The 25046-nt window shown below is 38.9% G+C and overlaps 1 protein-coding gene across 1 annotated transcript; it reads right to left on the bottom strand.

Moving 5' to 3' along the window:
• Positions 1-11149: 11149 nt before the first annotated feature.
• LOC140936868 (transcription initiation factor IIA subunit 1-like) lies at positions 11150-22222 on the bottom strand. The gene is made up of 9 exons (XM_073386374.1): positions 22091-22222; positions 21912-22013; positions 18816-18975; positions 17367-17485; positions 16593-16668; positions 16136-16353; positions 13787-13927; positions 13044-13139; positions 11150-12108 (listed from the first exon to the last, which is right to left on the bottom strand). Exons 1-9 carry the CDS (start codon positions 22109-22111, stop codon positions 12001-12003), a joined length of 1041 nt encoding a protein of 346 aa, XP_073242475.1. The 5' UTR covers positions 22112-22222; the 3' UTR covers positions 11150-12000.
• Positions 22223-25046: the final 2824 nt, after the last annotated feature.

The following is a 25046-nucleotide window of genomic DNA, read 5'->3' as shown; positions in this document are numbered from 1 at the left end:
CAATAAGATCAATAGGATGTACAGGAAAATATCGCTCATATGATGGGCTTAAAATTTTTACTTTCGATTAGATTACTGCAACAGTGTTTAAAGGGCATACCCTAATATCAAAGAGATAAACAGTGACGTTCCGACCATTGCACGCCTGTATTAACAAAACTTGCACTGGCTAGGAGTGAATTCAACAGTCCGCTTAACCTACAAGGCACCATAAATGGTCAGTTGGTAGACTACTTGAATCCTCTAATAGAAGTCTATCATCCATCACGAACTATAAGATCAGGTTCACGTTCACTACTCTGTCTTATCAAAGAGCTAGAACTGAGCTCTTTTTGTCGCGGCCACTAAACTGTAGAATGGTGTCAGTGGAAGGTGGAAAGTCACCCAGCAGGACTAAAAACAAAACCTGTCAAAGGGCGAATGAGCTCATTATGAGCCAACGGCTTGCATGCAGCTTGTGCTGTAAAGCTTCCCACTTTATCTCCAGCCACCTCGCCTTTGTCCCGCGAAAGGGCCTAAAAATCTCAGGACGAGAGAGTGAGGCTCACGACACGGCGCAACTCTCCCACACTTTAATCCAATTCACTTGCAAGTCACTGAGATATCGTACTCACTCATCCTTGATCATGAGTGTCTGTCGCAAAGGGCGAGTGACGAGGCCGCAGGTGCGGATTCGCCGCAACCGTACTAGGTTCGTTCGCTACTGGACTGAAGGAGCCGTGGAGTTAGGCATATCCCCTGAATGTCTGAGCATTCCCCTTTAGGAATTCTGCGTTCCTCCATTGCCTGAGGAAGGGGCTAGAAAAGGTGCTCCCAGCAAAGGCTGCCTCAGCTTACCGCGGCAGGAGGGGATCCTATCTATGCGGTCGAAAGATCAAGATGAAAACAAAGTTCACATCGCGAACCATCGGCACATGGAATGTGCATACGCTTATGGACAGCACCAAAGCTTACAGACCTGAGTCGGACAGCTCTAGTTGCCAGAGAACTGGGCACATACAACATTCATATCGAAGCGCAATGAAACAGATTAGCAAATAAAAGTCAGTTGATCGAAGCCTGGCTTTTTCTCGAGCGATTGCTACAGTGAAGAACATCGTGAGGCAGGAGTGGGATCTGCTGTCAAAACATATCGGATCAGTAAGTTTACCAACATTCCCCAAGGAAGCAACGATCGCCTCATGGCTTTTCGGCTCTCTCGCCGAGGACTTACTTTTGGAGACTTTTGCATCTCACACTGCAGTTTATCGGCTACCCACCCACACCAAGACGTACTGGATGCACCCACGCAGCAACCTTTGGCATACGATCGATTATGTTCCCGTCTAGAGAAGAGACAGGCAGGATGTTAGAGTGATAAGGGGGATGTGCAGAGCAGACTGTCGGACATCATCTGAAAACTCAACATGTGCATTCAGCCTCAAGGCGCCGTGACGCCTGTTTCAATAAAAAGGCATATGCTGGCAATAACAAAACTGAACGCTTCTATAATGCCTGAAGAACATTTATGAGCCTCAGTCCTCCGAAACATCACCACTGGTTAGTTGAGAGGGAACAACGCTACTCACTGAGAAGAACGCCATCCTGGAGAGATGGGTGGAATATTTCATCAGCGTCCTAAATACGCCCTAGTCCATCAACGTTGAAGCCATTGCTCGTAAGCCTCCAATAGATAATATATATATATCGACACAAACTACGTCTGGGCCGCCTATGATACGAACAGCGACTGCATTTCTCCAAATTCACCGTTCGTTTGTTATCTTGTCTCTTTTATGCAGGCTGCTTTTATGTTAAACTCCTTCGTTACAATATGGCCCTGTGTATTGAAAAAATGATTCTGCACTTTCTAGAAGTTAATAGAAAAACAAGAAACAACATGGGCAACAAATCATGGAGAATATTGGATATGGCCTGGGTGCAACGCCATAACCCACTTTAATTATTCCCAAAAAATAAAACACTACAGCAAATGAAATAAAACTAAAAGCCACATAACCTTTAAGTTACATGTAAGTGTGCCAGGGTCGCCAGAAAAAAACCTGTCCCAAAAACCCTCGTAGGGAAAAAAGCACAGGAAATCTGTTGCGGGCCAGGCGCAACTTTCGTCTCCCGCCAGGACTCTAAACAAATTACTCAGAACTGCAATAGACAAAAGCAGAACTTCTAATAAAACCATTACACGTGTATACTGGAAAAAATACTAAAACTTGTATACACCTGGACTGAAAGTGACCTAGATAAGGCTAAGCTCTAACAATTACACGCAAATTCTGGAAAATATACTGAAATATATCTATATCTCTATGAAATACACCTGGACTGAAAGTGACCTAGAAACGGAGAGCTCGTTAAGACCACGCCGAAAATGCCTATGTCGGCTTAGTGGACTCGCACCTCCAACCGGCGTGGATATCTGACAAACCACCAGCTATTCTCCTACAAGTTGTATTGGATGCCGCGTAAGACTCGCACTCACTTGTGGGAGCCATACTTACTTAGACACATCACTAGCTAATGGCTTAATATGCCTCTTAAACTCCTCTCCTAAATAACATGAATAAAGAAACACTTGCACTAGAATGAAAGTATAATATACCGTACTCCTAAGATTGAGCTTGGACAATTCTACGAACTAATGGAAACGGAGAGGAGGACTGAGGCGAGAACTTAATAAAACACTAGGTCTCAGCTACGGGACAAGGCCTCAGAATTCAAAATAGACTACTTTGCACTTGCACGGAAACATAAATCGACATAAAACTATTACATGTACATATTTTAGATGGAAAACATCGCGATTTAGAAGCAAAATCTGCAACAATCGCCTGACAGAACTAACAGAAAGCAGCTACTTAGGCTGAACAGGGCGCGCAAGCCCAGCTTCTTTTGGCGTCCTCTAATTTAAAGGGAAACTTAAGCAAGGCGTGGCAAACAAACAAACTTAAACACCAGCCACTGCATGGCCCCAACTTATACTGTAAACAGTAGATTCTAAATAAGATGCGCCAGTCTTATCCACAGAAGGCTAAGCTAATTTAGATAGATACAATGAGACATACAAAGGTCTTTCGAATAGCAGAAACACCAGTCTTCGATAAAGCCCACTCACGCCACCACAATAAGCCAGACCCGTATCTTCAAGACTGTGGATGGAGCGTTAGCGTCCAAATGCAAACCAGACAGGCCTGGAACTGTATCCCTCAGCGAAGAATAAGTCAAGGGGGGCTGTTTCAAGCCATAACCTGGAATTTAGGGCAACTAAAATAACAGGAAAGAGTGTAAAAATAAAACAACTACAGCGTTATTTATATTACTTAACTGAACAAAACACATCGAACAAGGGAGGCGCTGAGCAAAATATTTGCGCAAAGAAGAATTGAAAAAGTTATATTACAGGCCCAAAACGAGCCGACACCAAAATGACTTGAAACATGCCCAATCAGGCTCAAAAATAAGCTAAAGCAGGTTCACAGATATGCCAAATCAGACTCACAACTCAAGCCAAAGCAGGCTCATAGATATGCCAAACTAGGCTCAAGATTATGCCAAATCAGGCAAAAAAATAAGTCAGGCTAAAAAATAAGCCAAATCAGGCTCACATGCCGTACAAATGTGTCAAACTGGGCACACAAATATGTCAAATCAGGGTCAAATCAGGCGACCACTACGAGACCCACTGGAAAGAAAATCCAGTTATCCTTTCCACTCCAGTCTCGGACAAAGGTATCGGAAGGTATCGGAAGGAAGTATTTAAGCCAGCACATCTAACAGCTGCAACCTCACAGTCCAACACCTAAACAAGCTAAGAGCCTTGCCTTGTCCCTGTGTGGCATTTTCTCAGGCCTTCTTGGTCAATTCATTTCGGTGACTTATGTTAGGCAAACTGAAGGGAAACTGTTTCAGTATTTCGCTTGGGACAATGTGACCCGAAACTCATTGGCCGTGACTAGGCAATTAAAAGCTCACTATGCTAATGGGGACTCTGGCGCAAAACACTTCAAAAGCCTTGGCATCCCTAGATGAAAAATCCCATGATCAAGATGATACAGGCCCCTTCTTGTTTATTCAGTGGATGGAGATATATGCACGCTTTGAAGCAGTTTATTTTTGTAAATCCAAGTTTTAGAACTGAATTATAGCTGCTTCATAATCATACCCAGCTGGTTTTGGAATGCTACAGTACCAGCCACTATTTCACCTGGTCCACAAACCCCCTTTTCAAGCATATAGTGACAAGAACAACATGCACACTTAGCCTACCGTAATTAGAAGCTCAATTGACAGGTTTTAGTTTGACAGAAAACGTATTTATCTCATATAGGGTCACTGTCACCCCATGTAATGGAATCCAGAATCTAGGAAATTTTTCTCTTGGAATCTGGAATGAAGGTCAAGTACTCTGGATCCCACTTATAATTGAATTCCGGAATCCAAGTTCCATTGACAAAGAATCCGGAATGCGGTATCCATGGAGTAGAATTGAGAATCCAAGAGTGTCAGATTTCCTTGCATGGGCTGATCACTGTTTTCAACTTGATAAAATAAAAGACATCACGTGCTTTCATTATTTTATTTTTGCAACTAGAAAGAAATCCCACAAGCTTCAATACATTAATATGCAAGTTTTTCATTTCTGAGAAAAGGAAACAGTTTATTTTCCCAATTTCTCTGTATTTAGCTGTATTTTACTGACAATGAAATGAGCAAATAATAATAAATTATCATTATTGTGACACTAAAAACTGAATAAACGAAAAGTCAGGATTAAAAATATCAAAGGATAGCGACACTATGTTTGGCTTCAATTTTTAGTTTTGTCTCGATATCTGCCTCTCTCGCTCCTCATCCCCCTTCAAAATCACAGTGAAAAAACTTAAAAGAAGAATAGGTTAGGCCCATGCATGTTACGATCAAATGAAAAAAATGTTTCACTAGACAAAAAACTGCTGGAACAAAGCGCAGATTATGCAAGATTTCAGTACAACCCCATACATTAATAATATTATGCATACACTTTTGTTCAAAGAAAACAAAAGGCAGAACAATACTAAACCTTTGCAAACGGACAGCTAAATTTATTGATAAGCTGAAGCCTTTCAAGTGTTCTTTGACAAATCGGGAATTAAAGAAACAAATCTTTAGTAATTTAGAACACACAAACCAAATAGCACGAGCAACAGAAATACCTCTACGCGTTATAATATTCCCAGCGATTACCATTTCAGATATCACTATATTCGAATCTTTGCCTTCCAACGGTACAGTCACAGTTTTTCGAACAATCAGACCTGAATTCTGTCCACCTTTTAGGTCTCAAACACTGAAGAAAGCACTTCTCAGCCTCTACGAAGCCCTCAAAGGGTAAACATCTTTGTTTTGGAAGGAATAAACCAATGAGAGCGCACGTATGAACGCCCAGTGGAATGCACCAATCAGCAATCGTTTTAGTTCGCTATGTGCCAGGGTCTTCTCTCCTGCCGCCGCCATATTGGAAAGCGAGAAGACCCTGGAGACGAGGTTGAAGAGTAACAATTATGGGATTTGTCAGGATATTCTGAAACAAGACGCTGTGGGAGCGTACATTTGGGCGTAGTCGTACTACGGGTATGATAATTTGAACATGCCTTATTACAGCTGAAGAACTGTCATCACATCTTACCAGAGAAGACAAATCCTTTACTCCACTTGTTTGCCAATCCACAACAATTGATTTCATGACAATGTTTGAAAATATGCACATCTTCAATGCAGACATGCTTGGAGCCAAATTGCAACAGGACTTAAGGTGATTCCCTGGTTTTGCACTGCGCATCTCTTACTGCGCATAACAAGATGGCCTCCCTAAAAAAGAGCATGTGAAGTAACATTATTAAAATGAAGTTGACCGAAGAGAAACGCTATTGCAATTTTTGCTTGCAGTTGTTTCTTGCCGAGGTGAGACTCAATGTGGTGGGAATGTGCATGACGGAAGCAGTACGCGTGTTGCTGAGTTCGACTTCCTCACGGAGAACCTCGATAGTGGATGTTAATTTCTGCTTATTCACCTTGATTTTCATTTAAACACTTTCTTTATCACATTGTGTCCTAAAAGTGATATCTCGATGTAAATTCTGTAAAAACGGATTTTTTAATACTTTCTTCCCCCTTTCGCGTATATTCTATTTTGAAACTCGCCCCAGTCCTCTCTCAAAAATCAAGGAAAATGCATTTGGTGCGCACTTTCTGCAGCTCTACTGCAAAAACGAGTACGGTGATCTCCATTTTTTATTTCATGATTTTAATAAGGACAGTGCTTCCTTACAGTGAGAAAAAAATTGACACAATCTATGTTCAGTTTTTCGGCAATTTTACTAAATTGTACAGATTGAGTTATCACGTGCCGAATAGCGCGTGTCCAATTTAATTCTACTTTGGAGCGTAAAGTAAAAACAAGGGCATTAAAAGGCATTTTTCTGGTACGTAAGTGGATAAACAATACATTAAAGTCAAATTCTGTGCGATACCACATACATCATTTAAAAAATATTTCCTTTTTGTCTAGTTTTGGGCTGCGGGCGGTTTTTGTCAAAGGGCCCAAAATAGCCGTATTTGTCAGCGTTGTGACGTCAAAACGAGCACGGTGACCCCCACTTTTTATTACCTTTTTATCATCTTCTTGACTTGTTACAACAGTGTACCAAGTTTCATCTACAATCTATGTTAGGCTCTTTTACTAGGGAATCATCTTAAGTGGTTACAGCCCAGAGAGTAAGGTTTATCTCAGTTCCACTGATACTGACAGACGTGTTTCCACACCTATCGCACAGTACAGTGTATTCCGGTTACTAACAAGGGCAAATAAAGTTGGTTAAGTCCAGTATCCACAAGGATTAATAAAAGAGTAACACATTGCATAAACTGCTATAGGGCAGCACTGTTTACAGGAACATTGGTAACTATTAACATTTGATATACTACAATGTTCAAAATTGCTTCAGAAAAAATGAGGTTCAAAGGTGGCAATATGTACACTTTAAGTTCATATATATCCTCATTCCTATGTAGAGTCTGAAAATATTGTACTAATTTATGCATGGATGGTATTTCCAAAAATACACGTCCCTTCACCATGACTGTTGTGATACATATCTCTAGCATGAGAATCAAATACATTATATCCCCCAGCCTCAATGCTGTAGATACCAACACCAATAATTGCCACCGTTAAAATGAATGAGTTGTAGTTCAGTGCCAAGAGTGTTTCAAATGCAGTTCCCTGTGAGTGGCATATACAGTAGTGATGGATGTTACAAGTATAACTGTTACTGTATTCAAGTTGGATAAAATTGCTCAAACACTGTAACCATTCCTGGCAATTCTGTTAACATTAACATAGATTGTTTTGCAAGCAGTGACAGACTAGAATATAACTGAATACCAACAATCATTATTTGAGTCATATCATCAACTGAAGTAATCTTTGTTATCTTACTGTAAATTAAAGCGCACAGACTCATTGCGAAACATTGTTGTCCAGCATTTTCGCTAAATACTGTAACATTTCCTTGACATGTTGAAGAGACATGGAGCGTGAATTGTTTTTGTAGCATCTACATAAACTAAAGGTCCTGGATTCTTCTCTATATCAGTACAAAGTTCCATATCAGTACAAAGCTTAAATTGGCCAAAATTAACCCGGTGATTCAATTTTTTTAAATGGATAATTGCATGTACAGAGGAGCAAATTGTTAAAAACCTATTTGGATATCTCATTCCACCTAAATCGCCTGTGCTTTGATGCTTAGACGACAGATACACCTCCCCTCGTTTATGAACTAGTTTTGGAGTCGCCCCTTAAGTAAAAACTTCACACTGTTACAGTTACTTCTGTACCTGTTTAAGGGTAAACCTTTTCTATTTTTAATGACAAAAAACAATGAATTTCAGACGACAATGGTGCATTTTTCCGAATACTCTTCCGTACAAAAAGTGTGACTTTCCGTGTTTTCTGTAACAAAGATTTAATTTGTTCATCGGTAGTCTGCTAGGTGCATGACGCGAGGGTAACCGGTCATTTCGTTCCATGGTCAGATCGTTCCATAAAATAGTCAGTTCGTTCCACATATGAAAAGTCAAGTAAATCTTTCTAAATTTGTTGAGTGAACTTTATCGAGAAGAAAAACGTTTCGTTCGTACCACAAGCTGATAAAATAATAATCGATCCAAAGTCGATTCGATCCATCCTAAATCGTTTGAAAACAAACAAGAGTCGATTTCAACCAGCCACGGGCTTTAACATTTAAACCGCCGCTTTGAGAGTTTTTGAGCTAGAATCGACCGATGGTTTTGAAGGATAATTAGCACAACAAGTAAAAGCTATGCCGTTTTGAAGGTACAGTATTTCGAATGTCAGACGCCAATCATCTTAGCAGACCTCTTAGGAAACGAAAGGTTTCTTCAACTGGTTCAAAAGGTCATTGTTTGTGATTTGTGATTGGTGGATTTCGATCCGTTTTGTGAGTTTCCGTGTTTCAAGGTTCTTCGCTTGTGATCTTATTGTGACCAAAACCCGACGTTAATATTCCAAATATTTTTGATAGATTTCATTCCTGGACTTCATACTTCCAAATTTCGATGAGGCAAAAATACTGAAGATTCAGATTAGTTTTTGAGATCGTAAAAGTGCCGTGCTAGCAGAGCTTTCTTTCCCACATGCCTCTTACCATGTAAAAGACGTTCGCATGGCAGACATTGGCATCGCCTCGCTTGTTTACTTGCCTTGTTTACGTTAGCACGTATTGCGTGCCTATTGCACATTTGCGTCAAAACAAGCCGTTGCCATTACTCTATTTGGGCCACGCCCAAATAATAATTCTTTCTTCCTCCAATAAGTTAAAGAATAAATCAAAGAAATCGAAGTGATCTCGAGATATCTCGAAATAATTCGGCTCTCACTTCGTCGCCGAATAAAACCGAAAACCTACAGACTTAACGTGCTCAATCTTTTCCCAAAAACATCAACTCTGATACATTCCTGGGCGTCGCGAATCCTTTACTTCGCGCTCCGCCGAAGTAATGAAGTCCTTAATGTAATAACTTTTGCCCTAAATGTCTGATACTCTTAAGAGTGATCACATTAAGCCTTAGATGTTTTTGACGTCATGCTAACGTCATCAATGACGTAAGTAACACGTCGTTAAAAGGGCTGTATCATTATGATAATGTTGCCAATAATCATATTTACTCGAATCAGCTATGGAATTTCTACCAACTCAGTCTCCCTGAATTGATGTAAATGTCTTAGAAGTAATGTTATCCATTCAGCCATTCAAAGATTTTCAATCTGACCAAATATACAGACGTTCTGGTAAAATATTCACTGCTCATTACGCATGCAGGAATGCCGATGTAAATTTGACCCCATTTATGGGAACGACTAACGGATTCATTTTTCAAATAATCAATTCATTAATAGAATCTTAGGGGCCGGGGTACGTTTGACCTGCCTTGACTATTGAATGCGGACAACGGAGGTACTAGTCTCGTTTCTTGCCCAATCGACAGATTCTCATAAATAGTCAACCTCGCTGATGCGTACACTTCATTTTCAATTGGGTGCTGTAACAAACCTTTCGTTTTGAAGCTTTTAAAAACCCTTTAGGTGACAGGGTATCGATGTTTCCAGCGCTACAGTACACACGATAGGATGAATTGTAGACGTCAATTTCATACTGTTCTGGCATCAAACGAGTTATGCAGAGAACAGTTTTCTAATAGACGTTTTGTCAAGAATGCGGTGCTTATTTGATGGCGGTGCTAAATAGGAGGCGGCGCTTATTCGAGTAAATACCTGAATTGGCAACATTAACACGATGAAGCAAACAGCCATGACACAGCCCCTTTACTGACGTCTTACGTAAGTCATTGATGACGTTAGCATGGCGTCAAAACATTTAAGGCCTGGTATTATTACAGAGTTGGCAAAAAGTTATTACCCTTTATTACGTTGAGGGTCGTTTCTAAAATTTAAGCCTTCTCCCATTTCTAAAACACCACGTGGGGAGAAACAAAAACGCTGTCTTGTTAACCTATAGGGGCACCTATAGGACAGTTACCTTCTCACTCGCTCTTTTAGCTGAACTCTCGGGGGGATTGGGGGATTGGGGGGGGGGGCGGGTAGACACGGTTATAAAAGTAAAGCCTGCCTCGTACCCATCTCCTCTGGGATTCTCGCTGGAAGGATCATTGGAAAGCTTCAAAAGAGTGAAAGATCATAGACCTCTTTCAGAATGGCGGCCTATTAATTACGGGCGACAAGAGGAGCCCGCAATCCTAATCTCCAGGTTGTTATTACGCATGCGTCTCATGTATGTAGCCCGCATTCGTTTGGACTCCCACTAAGAATGAACGGAATGCACAGAACACACTTTGATCATGCGCATTTGGACCTTCTCTCACTCGTAATCTGATCACGCGTGTTTTGAGCATCTGTCACGTGAAACTTACGAAAAGCACAGCGTTGGAGCAAAAATCGTTTTGACCTTCCATCGTTGTCGCCCGCACTCCGTAACCTTTGGTTATTACTAGTATATTCTTTTATATTATGTAAGATAATTAGCCTTTCTGACCTAGTTAGCATGTGCAAAATACAAAAGAATTCTCACTTTCAAACGAGATCAGAAAGGCATATCATACCCTAAATCCACAAATAAGCACCCCCTCCCTAATAAACCCACCCTCTTCAGGGGAAGAAAGTTAATAATCCCCACCCCCTCATTATTATTCACTAATAAATGATAGAATGTATTAAACAATCACGACCGAAAAACTTCGTGTGTACTGATGCGGGATGGTTTAATCATCAGCTGGAAGTTCGGGTTTGTTTTTTATCCTCGGCTGCATGACCTCAGACTTCTTGCACTTGAGCTTTTCCACTTTGCATTCTAGTTCTCTATGGAGAACTAATGCCATCGTCTTTGTTAAAATACTTAAGCCTCCCCCCCACCCCGCTCCCCTCAAATGTGTTTGAAATAAATACGCCCCGGAGGGCACAATATAAAAGAATGTATTAATAGGCCTAAGTGGATTACTATTGTATTTGTAAGAAAGAAAGGACACACAAAACACTTCACAGTTTCATGATTTATTTATTCATTTACTTCCGAACGTAAACTTTTATCATATTTTCGATTTGCGGATGCATTTTTTTGTTACTAGATAAAACCTTAGAAATATCCAACTTAAAATCGTGGGCTTAAGCTTCCAAGGGCATAAATCTATTTCATTCTTGAGGTTCAGAGATGCAAAATTATCCACAACATTTCATACCATCAACTGTGATACAATAATATCGCAATAATCTAACACACTGAATTGGCAGAAAATTTTCCTTGGTTGGTTCCATAACTTTTTTGCGTTATACAAATGGAGGTTAAAACGGTCACCCCCGATGGAAGCCTGACAGGATGACGTAATGAAAGTCCTCTTTTCCAAAAACAACGTTTTTTTTAATATTCAAATTGTAAACGGTTAGCATTTCAGCAGAGAACTTGAGAAACTGGTTTTCACGTGACCGCATCTTGGATATCTTATATCTACTGTACGTTTGATTCTAAATCATTTTCATATTAAAAGTCCTGCCGGAGAGGGGTCGACATAAAAAGACACTTTAAGTGATTGAGTATGGTCAAAATATGATGCAACGTGAAAAGGATAGACAAGAGAGTATGAAGCGCAAAGGGAGGAAAACGTCCAACATCGGGGCATGCACATCAACCTCTCCTTTCCCTTCCCGGTGCTTGCTGACCAGTTTATTTAGGAAACTATAACTTCTGATTTACAACTCTGTGCAGTCTTAAAAAACTGAATCACCCACATCCACTTGTACATCACCAAGGACTTCTCGCTTTGATTTACACGCTGTGTTATGACGTCTGCATCTTGAAATTACTTCTTTCTTTTAATTTTAGATTTTAATATCTTTATACAATATTAATTTAATCGTCCTTGAATCCTAGGCTACCACTCAGCTTCTCCAGTAGCCTTTTGGAACACATAGTCTCTTCCTCTAAGATTCATTATTCCATCTTTTAAATAAAATTTCCATTTGTTTCTGCTGCGATTGATCTAAAAAAAGACAAGGAAAGAAGTATGAGTGAGCGGGTCAACCACGACTCATATCTTAAGGTTATCCCCTTGAAAAAATTTATAGCTTACAAATAGTAAAAATAATAATGCATTTACTTGTTTTGGCTTACGTGAAGTCGTGTTTTTCTCTTTTGAGATGTTGAAAGTTTTTATAGCTGTCACCCATCTTGCGATATTATCATTTGCTGTAAACATGCGATTTCTGAGTTGCCCCTCACCTCTCTCTCATAATGAGGTCATGCGTTGTCTATTTTCATTTTTGTGCAAATAAACCTCATTGTCACTAGTCTGTTCCAGGCTCTTAGATAGTACTGTAGGGGTGACGCAAAAGTGAAGGACAATCAAAAAAAAATTATGAGCGCATGATCTGGTAAAAGAGAAATGTGGTGGTGCCCTTCCTCTCCACAGTTTCTTCCTGTATTATATTTGTGTTGGCCCTTTCTCAATTTCGCAGACCCGACTATCTCGGAGAAAGAAACAAGCAGGGGTTGCTGGAAAAAGGAAACGACCCATTGAGGGATACTGGAAATCAGAAGTTGTCCATTGAGAGAGAAGTCACAGTGTTGCCCATCCCACTTCTTTACGGTGTGCATTGGTATGAAAATTAGTTATATGTGTCTAAAAACCTACTTATTTATTTTTAAAGGAGTTTTTCCTGTGCTACTGCATGTTTATCATTCATTATAACGCACTTCTAATTTTTGAGTCTGTGGATAGAGTCCTTAACTGTGATAGCCTTGGACCAGACTCCTTAGAGGAGGAAAAGGGAGAATGGACTGAGCAAAAAATAGCCGGCAGGGGACTGAGGAGAGAAAGCAGCAGAGAAGGGCTTTGCTGCCCTTTTCTTCTCCCCAGTCCATCACTTGGCTCGCTTTGCTCCCTGTTCATTGCTGTACAAGAATGGGTCTCTGCACCTTGTCAAACTGACACACAACGACATTATCAGTGTCAAATAAGTCCGCTGGGTCATCATCTGAAACATCGTCATCTGAATTAAGAGGATCCTCATCCTGCAAGAAGTAAACATGTACCTGATTAAAGGAATTCAAATGTACACTGTATGACAAAATTTTGTTTGTCAAACAATCCTGTTTTTAAGTCTTTCTTTTGTTATCACAAATACTAAAAACATTACTGGAAACAACAAACTCCAGAACTCAGAGCAAAATAATTAAAGCAATTCAAATATTTTGTTCAAATTGCTTGAACTTCATCAGCGATATAAAATGAGATTTAGTTACCCAACTTATGTTTCTCCTATCCAAAGTGGACAAAAAAATTATTGTTCTTTCTTGACAACATAATCTGAGCTGTACTCTCAGTTTATATGGCTGGCACATAACAAATTAATTTTATTGAGGTATTCAGGCAATCTTTGTCCTTCTTACACAGTTAACACATTCTTTCCTACAGATTGTCCTTGACTTCTGATTAAATAATGTCTGCATGAAAGAATGTGAATTAATTAAAGGAGGTCACACTTTTAGGTTCCGCTTGATGTAAATTAACAGGCCATGAAGATACAATTTGCAAGTTTAAGATGGCACATGCTTGACTTCAATGTAGCTGATCACAATCTTTTGGCCCCAAACAAATAATAATTTGAAACTGCCTTTAGTATTTAAAACTAATAATGTCCTTAAAAATTCACACTTACTTCAACTTCTCCCTCTTCATCCAACCCATTGTCTTTAGATTTATCTTTTTCATCATCATCTTCATCTTCGTCATCATCATCATCATCCTCACTGTCACTATCATTAGCTCCATCTACCTGAATAACTTGAATTCCTGAAGGCTGAAAAAAGAATTACATGTACACGTGACACATCTAGTAACAATAATAACATATTAATTTTCCTAAATCTGCCACTGTTTAATCGCATTTTATTGATTTTTTTTTCGCCAGATAATACGAATTCATACAAACTGTACCTACAGCTGTACATGAAAAAGAAATGCTGACCAGTGTTCAACCTAGAAATTAGTCAAATTAGTCAAAGTGGGTCATATGTCCCACGTGGCATTTCAAAAATGGTCTGGGTCAAAGCATAATGATTGAAACTTTGAACAACAGACTTCATCAAACCTATAACCAGGGACAGTACATTACAGTTTTATGCTTTTCACAGTTTTGATTCCTTTATTGCAGTAAACAGTCAAAATTAATACTGATAACAACAGCTTGGAGGCTGGCACTGTAGGTGGTACAGCTGTATGAATTGGCCTCTAAGATAATCACAAAGCTGAAACGTTATTTCAAAAATGACTGACTGGTTCTGAATAAAAGGTGACAAAAGGCCAAAAGTAAGGCTGTACTGTAAGTAAGGCTGAATTTAAGGGTAATTGTTTAGAGTTTTGTTGTATGCTGAACAAGAACATAATTTCCTGAAATTTGCAGAAATTTGTGTTGCCATTTTAGATGACAGGCTATTTTTTGGTTTTCACTGCGAGAAATTAGTAATGGGTGAATCTCGCAAAACTCGATCCTTGACTTGATTCTCGATAGGCTAAGCTTGTTCTCGATTTTATATCTGTTATACATGTAGTTACCCAGGGTAGGGAAAACAAAGCGAAAACAATGAAGCATTAAACAGTGCATAACAAAAGCGAAAGCTAGTTTCAAAAATGCGCTTTCAAACTAGTTAATGATTTTGCGTTAACGCAGAAAATGTGCGTGTGTTTTGCGTGTCTGTTGGTCACTTATCTCTGAGCTGTACTGTATTTATGACAGAAATTATAATCAAATTGGGTTACAGCCACGCAGTCATACACCTAGCAGACTTCCCGTGAAGAAGTTAAGAAGTCTATTACATAAAAGGAGAAAAGTAAGGGTATTTGTATGAAGGGAATCCAAAAACATATGATTTCTTGCAATTCCTCATTTCTTACAGAGGAATTATTCCTCTCCCTTCACAATATTAATCCACAACCATGATGCCGAAGTGTACACTCTCATATGCATAGTGTCGTGTTATTTATGAAATGAAATTTTTTGAGATATTTAGAAAAAATTTCCAGATAATTATTAAAAAAAAAAAAAGGACTTTGTGGAAACATATTTAGGCAATTTTTGGTGATATCTGGACCTACACATAGGCCTAGGATAGTAAACGTACTTATTTTCGAGGTAATTTTTTTTGCATCAGTATGACTTCACAATAATTTTATTTCACCTCAGATTAAAATATTCTGTGTCAATGTTTACAAAACGTTGCTTAGATTGAACACCGGCTGACCGGAGATGAAAACAGGGAAGGGACCTGAATTGACTTTCAACCTCTACAATTCTATAACTACATGTAAGACAAAACACCTACTCCTGTAAAATCAGACAAGAAAAAAAAAGATGCTTAAAGAAGTGTGTGTTATGAGAGTGACATACAGATATTCCTATGGCAGCTGATAGGAATTAGCATGTACAGCTGTAATAACTTTTGAACTGTTAAACACTAGAAGCATAGTTAAAAGAATGAAGGAGACTATTCCATGCCCTAACGGTCCTGGGGAGTGTAATTAAGTATAGTGCTGTACTGCATGCCTATACATGTACATGTACAAAGTACAGGTAACTCTATGGTGTTATTGTACAGCCGTACAGTGTATGTTTAATCATAACTACATGTATTGCCTATCAGCTACCCTGATTTCACCATTAATAGGACAACGTAACAGGGCATTTCACATCATGCAAAAGTAATAATAATGGCAAGTCCTGTCCAATTATTGAACAAGACACGCCATTAATTGCATGCATGATTTTGAATAGGATCTATTTTTACATCTAGGAAAAACCGCTGAAATATCCTAAAATATCCCAAATTTCTTAAGGTTAATTGGTAACAAAAACATCATGTTGTCCAATTGGGTCTGTTAACATAATCTCACGATTTAGCAAATTGGAGACGCAGTCATCAGATTTTGTCAATCACCCTTATCACAGAGTGAATTGTAGTTGGCCACTTACAACAGTTGTTTTATTACTATTATTAATAATTGAACCAACCTGTTTGTCACCTTGATGTAACTGTGTCATTTGAATGATGCTCGGTTGAGTTCCACCACGGATGACTTGCGTGTTTCCTGCAGTGGCTGGTTGCTGCTGTATTGCTCGTATAACTTGCTGTTGATTAGTTCCAATCACACGAGGCTGTGCAGTAAAATTTTGTTGCCGAAGGTTTCCTACTTGTTGTGTTGTTTGTATTGTCCTTACTGTCGGATAACCTGTTAAACAATAATTATCTGATTTAAAAATTTAAGTAGATAACACATTACTCTGACTCACAAAAAATACTCCAAGTGTCCCCAGCCTATTATTTTTCCTTCTAGTCACAGATGACTTCTTTTTTTTATCACCCACTCCTCTACTAATGAGTATTGCACCACTGGACAAAACAGTCTGTGTGGAACAAATTGACACATGATTGACAGGGATTGGAGAGCAGGATGCTACTGTAACTTACTATGGGATGCAGCTCCTGGTTGGATTTGAGTCAAGCTCCCTGGAATAGCCATTGTTGCTGCTGATGCTGCTGCAGTCTGATCATCAACAACAATTTGACATTAATTTATGACCAGTTAATAAAAAACTTTCTAAAATAATCGAACCATCAACAGGGGTTTCAATAAGCACCGACAGCCGACAAAATGTGTCCGCTACTTTGCACATAGAAGTTGGCTATTTTTTTCTAGAAAGAAGAGGCAACTAGTTTGAATAATGTTATAAACAAAAAATATAATCATAAAATCTGTGAATCAAAATGTAGTTATGATGTGTTTTCACTGGTTTTAAGTTATGTTTTAGTCATTTGAACACAATATTTCAGTCAATTTTTCACAAGTTTCTTTAAAGGTTTATGCAGAATTTGTTTCGTGCGAAAGTTGGTAATTTAGCTTTCATCATTTGTTCATTGCCCGTAGGAATTGATTGTGTGACTGATAAATCGAAATGAATCGAATGAAAGCTACATTTTCTTGAATGAAAAACACGCTCTTTTGTTGTCAATTTAGTCTGCACAACACTGAAAATCACATTTTAGAGCTTAGAAATTTCAAACTTTTCTGGGGAAGCATGACCCCAGACCACCTCCCCCCTCTAGAAAAGGGGGCTAGCAGCCCCCTTGGTAATACCGTCAGTTACTCTATTCAAACCTTCTGGCTTCTTCAATTTTTATTAAAAACCCCTACATCAATCTTTAAAACTATGACACACTATATACATCTAATAGACCACTCACCATCTGTCCCAGGGCATGCGCATGTGTTGAAGGGTACATTATTGTGGTCTGACCACTAGCTGCTTGTTGTGCCGTTAAAGCTTCTGGGACTCTTACAGTAGTGGAGGGTGCAATATTAACTAGAGAAAGAATTAAGACAACACCACAGGCGATTGATACCACAATCAACAAGAATGAAACGAGAGCAGTTATTGACTGTATTAAGGTGCAAAGAATGTCAGTTTTACTGAGCTTGACATTCAGGCAAGTTGTAGCTGGTGTCTACTAGCTCATCAGAGTCATTCTTACTGCCCCCCCCCCACCCCCACCCCCCAAAAAGAAAAAAATTTGATGATCAGAATTGATTATATTGCTTCTGCACTTTGAATTCCTCAAAAAAACTTCACTTGCCCAATAGCAAAATACACTAACCCAGGGCTATCAGGCCAGCGTGCAAAGAAAGTCGTGTTTGATAGCCTGGGGTTAGTGGATTTTGCAATCAGGCTAGTGAATCCTGTTCTTAGCTTGCCCGAAGGGCAAGTTAAGTTTTTGGGGAAATTCAAATTACAGAAGAACTATAATCAATGCTGCTCATCAAAAGATTTTTTGGGCTACTTAAAAGACTCTTGGGCTAGTACATACTAGCAACAACTTGCCCAAATGGCAAGCCGTAAAACCGACTTTCTTTATGCACCCTGTATCAGGCATGAATTTCTAGTCACAAGACTTCGAGATCAATTTTTGCCTTTCAGTGTCTGATATAAGGCTCTTTTTGATAAATAAATTGAATGTACATATAATGACAAGTTTCCTGTCAGTGAGTTTCCATGCGAGAGAAATATACCTTCCTTCTTAAAGTCATTAAAAAAAAAAAAACTAGGGAATAACAGCGTAGGAGAAAGCATGCAGAGAAACTCTGCATGTTTCCTGGGTTGGCATTTACAGTACAGGCCACATGAATTGCAGTATTACCAGAGGTCCGTCATTAAGTTTTGAAGCAGCCATAGCATATGAAGATTCACCCGTAACATCTCACAAAAATTTATAGTGCCACCTTTAGCTTTCTACTTTGATCACCTGTAACATCAAGTGAGCTCAGCCATAACAGGTGTTACAGGTTACGGCCCTTAATGACAGCTCTGATTAAATACATTTCTTGCAGGTAGATCCGTCATATTGCACACAACATATCACCAGATTATCATGTCACCTTCACTGGTTTTAGCTAACAGCTTTCTCTTTCTTCTATTATGAGGAATACAGTTCAATCGCAGATGTAACTTGCTAATTTAAATATATTTTATATCATGATCAAAATAGAGCCATGGGTTAATGCATCAAATGCACGACATTATGAGATAGCCATCCTGTTATGGTACTGTAACACAAACTAGAATTTCTTTCCAAAACATAAAATTCAAAGACAAAGTTACTTGGTATTACTAACAGGCCACCCTTCAAAGAACCAACCTTGTTTTAACTGGCCTTTTCCTAGGGCAGCCATAGCTTGTGCAGTCATTCCTGGATTGGGTGGACCATGTGGATACACATACTGTTGACGTGTCGTTTGCTGTCCCTCTGCAGGCATTCCATCAACAGCTCGACTTTGTAGAAGTTTACTTTCCCAAATCTTAAGACATACAAGCAATCAAGTTTATCAGCAATTTATTCAACAAGGATTCTGGTAACTGTAATGTTTTCTTAGATGTTAAAACTTTGTTTAAAATTTCCTTCCAAAAATTCCAAATATAATGAGATTCAAATTATCTGGTTTTCATGCCTTCTCACATTAAGCACATGGACAAGACGCGCAAGATCTCAGTAATTTCAAACATCCCATTGTTTCAGCTTTCTGTTGGCTAAGTTTCATTGTGCAAAATTTATTTCAAAAAATTCAAAATTTCATTGTCTCGCATGGAATTGCCCTAGTACAAAATGCGTTGCACGTTATTGATCTGACTAATTCACATGTAAACTACGTGATCACATAAACCATGAGAAAAATCATAAAAAGTACAAACAATGCATCGTCTGCACAAAGTAACAAACTCGAAAGCTAACTTACCCTAACTTTGACTGCTAAGTGATATTCAAACTAAAAATCACTTAGAATACACTGTAGATTTTGATTGCTCAAACAAAACAAAAAGCAATAAAAATAATAATAATAATAATAATAATAATAATAATAATAATAATTTATTCACTTAATAAAGTACCTTTTAACACTAAAATGATCAAAAGGAACAAGTGTGTTTGAACCATTTGACTGATGGAAGTCTGTTTCCAAGTGGATTTCATTTCAAAGGTTGCACATAAAAAATGAGAATAATGGTAAGGCTACATGTGTTCTTTAACAGCATCACAACATGATTCAAGGTATCTGAAACTAGCTAGTATAGGCAAAAAATATATTTGAGTCTCCAAAGGTCTCAGATTTTTAAGTATTGTAGCTTTCGACTCTATCAAACAGTCTTCATTAGCAATGAACGAACAATGTAGTTACATGAATTAGTCACGTGACAATGAATGATTAAGAATTACAGAAGTTCATATTTAGTATTTAGTAAATATTTCTCTTAAACAAAGGGACCAGACAGAGGCTTTTTTTTGTCTATTATCGACTTTTCTTATTACTGCAAATAATTGGCAGTAATAAGAAAGCATTCAATTATTGAAAGCTTTCTTTAAAAATTTATTTGTTACCCTCTCCCAGGCATACACTGAAGTTCTCCAGTTAAAACACACATGTGAAACAACATGATGCTTCATGCAATATATCTCAATGGACCTTTGTAGCTTGTAAGTTTTGTTTTCCCAATTCAGACCAAGTGATATTCTCTCTAGGGAATTTGCTTTTGTCTTTTCAGGCAACATATAAAAGAAACAATTCTCTTAGCCTGCGCAGCTGGCGGGACTTGGGTAGGAGTGCCGTATTGTTTGGTGGCGGAGCTGCAAGAAGGGTGGGTATACCAGTCAATTTGAAGTCCCACCTGCCGCAATTCTTGGGTATTTCGAATAGTCCGCAGCCAGGCTTACGGGAGTTTCTAATTCGCTGAGAAGTGATAAAATGCCAATCAAATGATAATTGATATCTCTACTATCTCCCAAAGGAAAGTTAGTGAAAAGAAAGTTAGTGCGTTCATGATATGTGGAAATGAAATCACATTTACCAAGCTATTAAAGTAGGCTCCACTCCTCAATAAGATTTGTGCTTGAAAGAAATGGATCTCAAAATGCTTGAAGGAAATGGATCTCAAAATTTAAGACACATCCTATCCTTTCATTAAAAAGAAACTAATTTCTTTTGGAAACTGGCTATATAACAAAAGAGCATCAGACAATAATGCCCTTTGTCATGCAGTGCAAACTCTGAGCTCAACATCAAAAGAGCGCTTGATCATTGAAACCTGCACCTTAGACAAAAGACAAACGGGTGCAGTATGCTGTGGAGAATTCTTCGTTTTGACTGAGCAAAAGTTATCTTTGACCATTGAGAGGTCATGAGGCCAATGTGTTTCCTGTGCATTCCAGCATTGATTTCCTGTGGATTTTGTCTGTGACAGAATTTGACCTCTGAAGCATTTTATGGAATTCTTTGACCTCTCTGAAGCAAAAAGCTTTTTATTGCGGCTAAATGACCATTTAATAAAGGATTTAGTTTCTCAAGTTTGGAGTAACTGCAGAATATCCTCCCTGGATCCTGAATAACTTTCAACAAGTTGTTGTTTTGTTCGTGGCTTGATTGTTATGCTTGGCCTGGCTCGTTTGCATGTCAGTTTTGTATGACACCACTCTTCCAGATTGGGTAATCAAATGGTTCCAAACAGGGTGACAAAAGCGGGCAGCATTCAAAACTCATAAGAAATGTGGCAGGCAGGATTTTCCCTTGTGGCTTTGCCACTTGCTTTGCGTGGCGGCTCTGCCGCCAAGAAAGTACCCCAGACATAAGAATCCCGCCAGCTATGCAGGCTACGTACAATTCTCTGGGGTAACATCACATGGCTGCAACAGGGACCTCAATCAAGTTCGTCCCAGTCCTTCGCATAGTGCGAGTTTCGATCGGGGATTTTAAAGTGGTCCACATCCTCAGCGCCGAATTTACATAGAGTAGAGTTTTTTGCGTTCGTTATTTCGCTGCACAAGAGATAAGCTTAAGTTCATCTTCGCTAAAGTTTATGTATTTAGGCGAAGAATTTTGTGCGGCTCAACACATTCACAATGTTCCAACACAAAAAGCCACTGGTCAAATAGCGACACAAAACTTGATCAGTTCTCGAGGGAAATTTGTCTGGGCAAGACGACGTACTCTTTCAATTTCACATCCACTTGTTGCACATGGTCTGTTTGTGACTTTCAGATCACGCGTTTAAGAAAAAAGCCACGATGGTCAACATTTCAACAAGTTTTACGGGTATATTCGCACAATAAGCTTCTAACACGGCCCAATAAAGAAACCTTTTCAGTCAGTTGTCGAGTAAAGATTCTAATTCAGTAAGACCGCAAGAACAGCAGCGAGCAACACCTTTCCTGTTTTTAGCCTTGGCTTATAAGAGATACCTTTACCTGTTTAAGTTCTTGAAGCACTTGCTCATCTACGCCCTCATTCAAAAAGCTTTCTCGCACGTTTTTGATCACATCTTCGATGACGCCACGGTATACCTTTGACTGAAGAAAATGACATTTTTCACAGATGTTTCCCAATTTCCGCAAAAATAAACGTGAAATACTACCAAGGAACTTACCGCTTGGTTTGAATTGGTCATTTTTAAGCTCGCGATCAGTAATCTTACTTCTTTACAGAGCGCTGGGCTTTCGAAAAGCCACCTTCTTGTTCGACGCGAGGGACTTATATACTAACAACAATGCGGCCAATAGGGGGGTTCTTTTATTGCTTCTCTTGTCAACCCTATAAGGAGATCAATCAGGCTTGCAGAGGGTCATGGGAACACAAACACTTCTTTTTTTCCCTTTCCATTTTCTTTCTTTTTTTTCCCTTCCTCATTTCTTCGTTTTGGCCTTTTTAATGTTCATCGCTATCGTTCAACGTTCTGCTTTAAAACTCATGATTTCCACATGCCGTTTCGTCTGACGAGTGACGAAGTCTGTATTGCAATCACTTTACGACAGCCTCCTGTTTACAGCCGTTTCGGATGACACGCATCCTCGAAAACCCAGGGGCAGTTAGTCGGTCCTGGTGAAAAAACACGAAGAAAGCTTCCGTGCTTGAAAAATTTCGTCGCGCCTTTTCTCTCCGCCCGACTGGCTGCCCCTGGATCTCCCAGGATTAATAACAAGTGACCTGCGCCGTCTTTGGAATTTAAGTTTTTCTGCGACGTCAATCAAACTGTGAAGGCTTGGCACTTTCTAGCGGACCTCTAAGGAAACAGACGTTTACTTAAACGGGTTCAAAGGGTGATGGTTTGGGATTGGTGATGGGTGGATTTCGATCCGTTTTGTAAGATGTACTTTTTATCGGAATTATTTAGGTTCTGTTTATATCCAAACCGGTCATTTTACTCAGCCAAATGTGCATTCAAAACAAAAAGTTAACATCACGGTAATTCTTGAATTACCTCATATCATTACCCTTAGCCTATGTAGCTGGCGGTTTTTTTTTAGCACCAAGCAGGAGCCCATCAAAGTGAAAACCTTCAGCTGCGCAGGATATCTTACCCACATTATATTTTTTTTCAATTGAGACGTTTTTGATAACTTTACCCTTACACTTCGTTTTTATTTGACATTTCGCGGTGTGTACCGGCAAGTTTTACCATTTTAGCATTTTGAAAAGATTTGAAATGAGAGGCTGCCAAAAATGATAAATGTCTCAGTATGTATATAGCACATTGACCATGCATGGAAAGTGCTTTGTACGGTATTTATGCACCAAACAGAGCAAATTCTGCTCCTCCCAATCCAGGCTATGCGTGGTCTTTAGCAGCGATCGGATAAAACCGATGTTTAACAATACAACAGTGCCCTGGTACTCAGGGACTTTGCTTCTTCGGTATCCAGACCAGGGAATTAGTCTCGCAAAAAAACAACAACAACAAACTCCGAAATATAAAAGGTTAACAGACGGTTTCACGCAATTATAGAAAGATGTGCAGCCTGTTACCTCAAACAGGCTCTCTGATTTTTTGCCAGACAGTGCCATGCCATTCCAGTGGAACCACTCAAAAGGTGGAGGATAAATATAAAAAAAAGTCTCAAAAAAATATTCAGATCACATGCTTTTGTTTAGCTAAACATTGTCCTCTGAGATCGCATAAATCACAACTATACAGGCTTTTAAGATAAGGATCGCAGCGGTGATGGAAAACTATTTGAATTGACTTAAGACATGTAGTATTAAAAGCTATTAAAACGCACAACAAACTGAACAGAAATATACCGACTTGAATAAATCGTGCTACACATGATAACTAAGGTGCTATAATTACACACATTTTTCGTTTAATATGTAGGCTGATAAGACTGTACCGAGCCGTCTCTTGTCCGCTGCAAAGAAGCTACAGCACCAAGCAATTGTAAAATCTCTTGCAGAGGTCTTCTCTTTGGAGCGTGATGTTAAAGGTTTTCAAGTAATCGATATTAATTAAAATTTTATAATAATAACCCAAATCTTTTAATGATAACAAAGCTAACTATAAAATCCTATTTACAATTATTTTCACTTAAAAACTATTCAGTCAAAGCACTATTTACACTAATCCTTTCGATTAAAGAAATTATTACCTTAAACTAAATTACCTTTACCTTTTTGACGGTTGACGGTAAATTTTTAGGCTGTTTGACGGCTGACGGTTACCCCGATTGAGACCCTCCAGAAACTGTGTAAACATTTAGATTTTAACGATATCAATAAATAAGCAAGTAATATCTATATTTAGGAAAATCCAGCTAGTGGTCTATTAACAATGCTACGTTCTGATTGGTTGAGCTACTACTAGGCTATATGTCAAGCCCACTAGTAGCGAAAAGCGCCGGCTTTGAAAACCAAAACAATGGTGGCTGAATCGCGTTTTGCTAGGTAAAGATATTTTTGACCAACTAGTTGGATTTTACTTAAACAATTAATCCTCTCGCCCACATGGCCTCTGAGTCAATAATTTAAAAAATTTAATAAGCAATCTCTATAGATCGTTTTCACTCTCACGCAACGAAAAAATAAATTGGAAACCGTCCAGTGGAAGAAGCCAAGAAAATGAAATGTTATAAAATACTAATGTATAAACAATTTGTCCAAGTGTCAGGTCTTTGCGGCCCACAGTTTCTGATCATGAGTTATTGGCCGAAACGTTTCACGCACCTTTGTAGAACTTTCAGCTGGAGCTTTGTATGGAGACGCTATATTGGTGGATCGTTTTGGTCCACCAATATGGCCGCCGGAAATCAACAAAAACGTCTGGAGTTCACTTTTTCTATAAAAGCTCTTTCTTTTCAATCGAGAACTACAATCAGGGACAAAAGTAGTTGACACACTTGTTTAAAACGGGTGCTTTTAGCAAACATTTAATTCATCTATTATTTCATTCTTTTTAAACGCCGTAAATCCCCTCACCCCCCGAATCAATGTTGTCTGAAGTAAAAAAAAGACTTGAGGGTCCAAAATTCAACATTGATTTTGGGGGGGAAGGGGTTGGGGTAGACAGGGGAATGGGATAAGTATATCCACTATGCAAAAAGGGGCCATTT

The sequence above is a fragment of the Porites lutea genome, chromosome 5 (assembly GCF_958299795.1).
Source record: "Porites lutea chromosome 5, jaPorLute2.1, whole genome shotgun sequence".
NCBI classification, from domain to species: domain Eukaryota; kingdom Metazoa; phylum Cnidaria; class Anthozoa; order Scleractinia; family Poritidae; genus Porites; species Porites lutea.
This window is presented reverse-complemented; position numbering and strand designations above follow the sequence as displayed.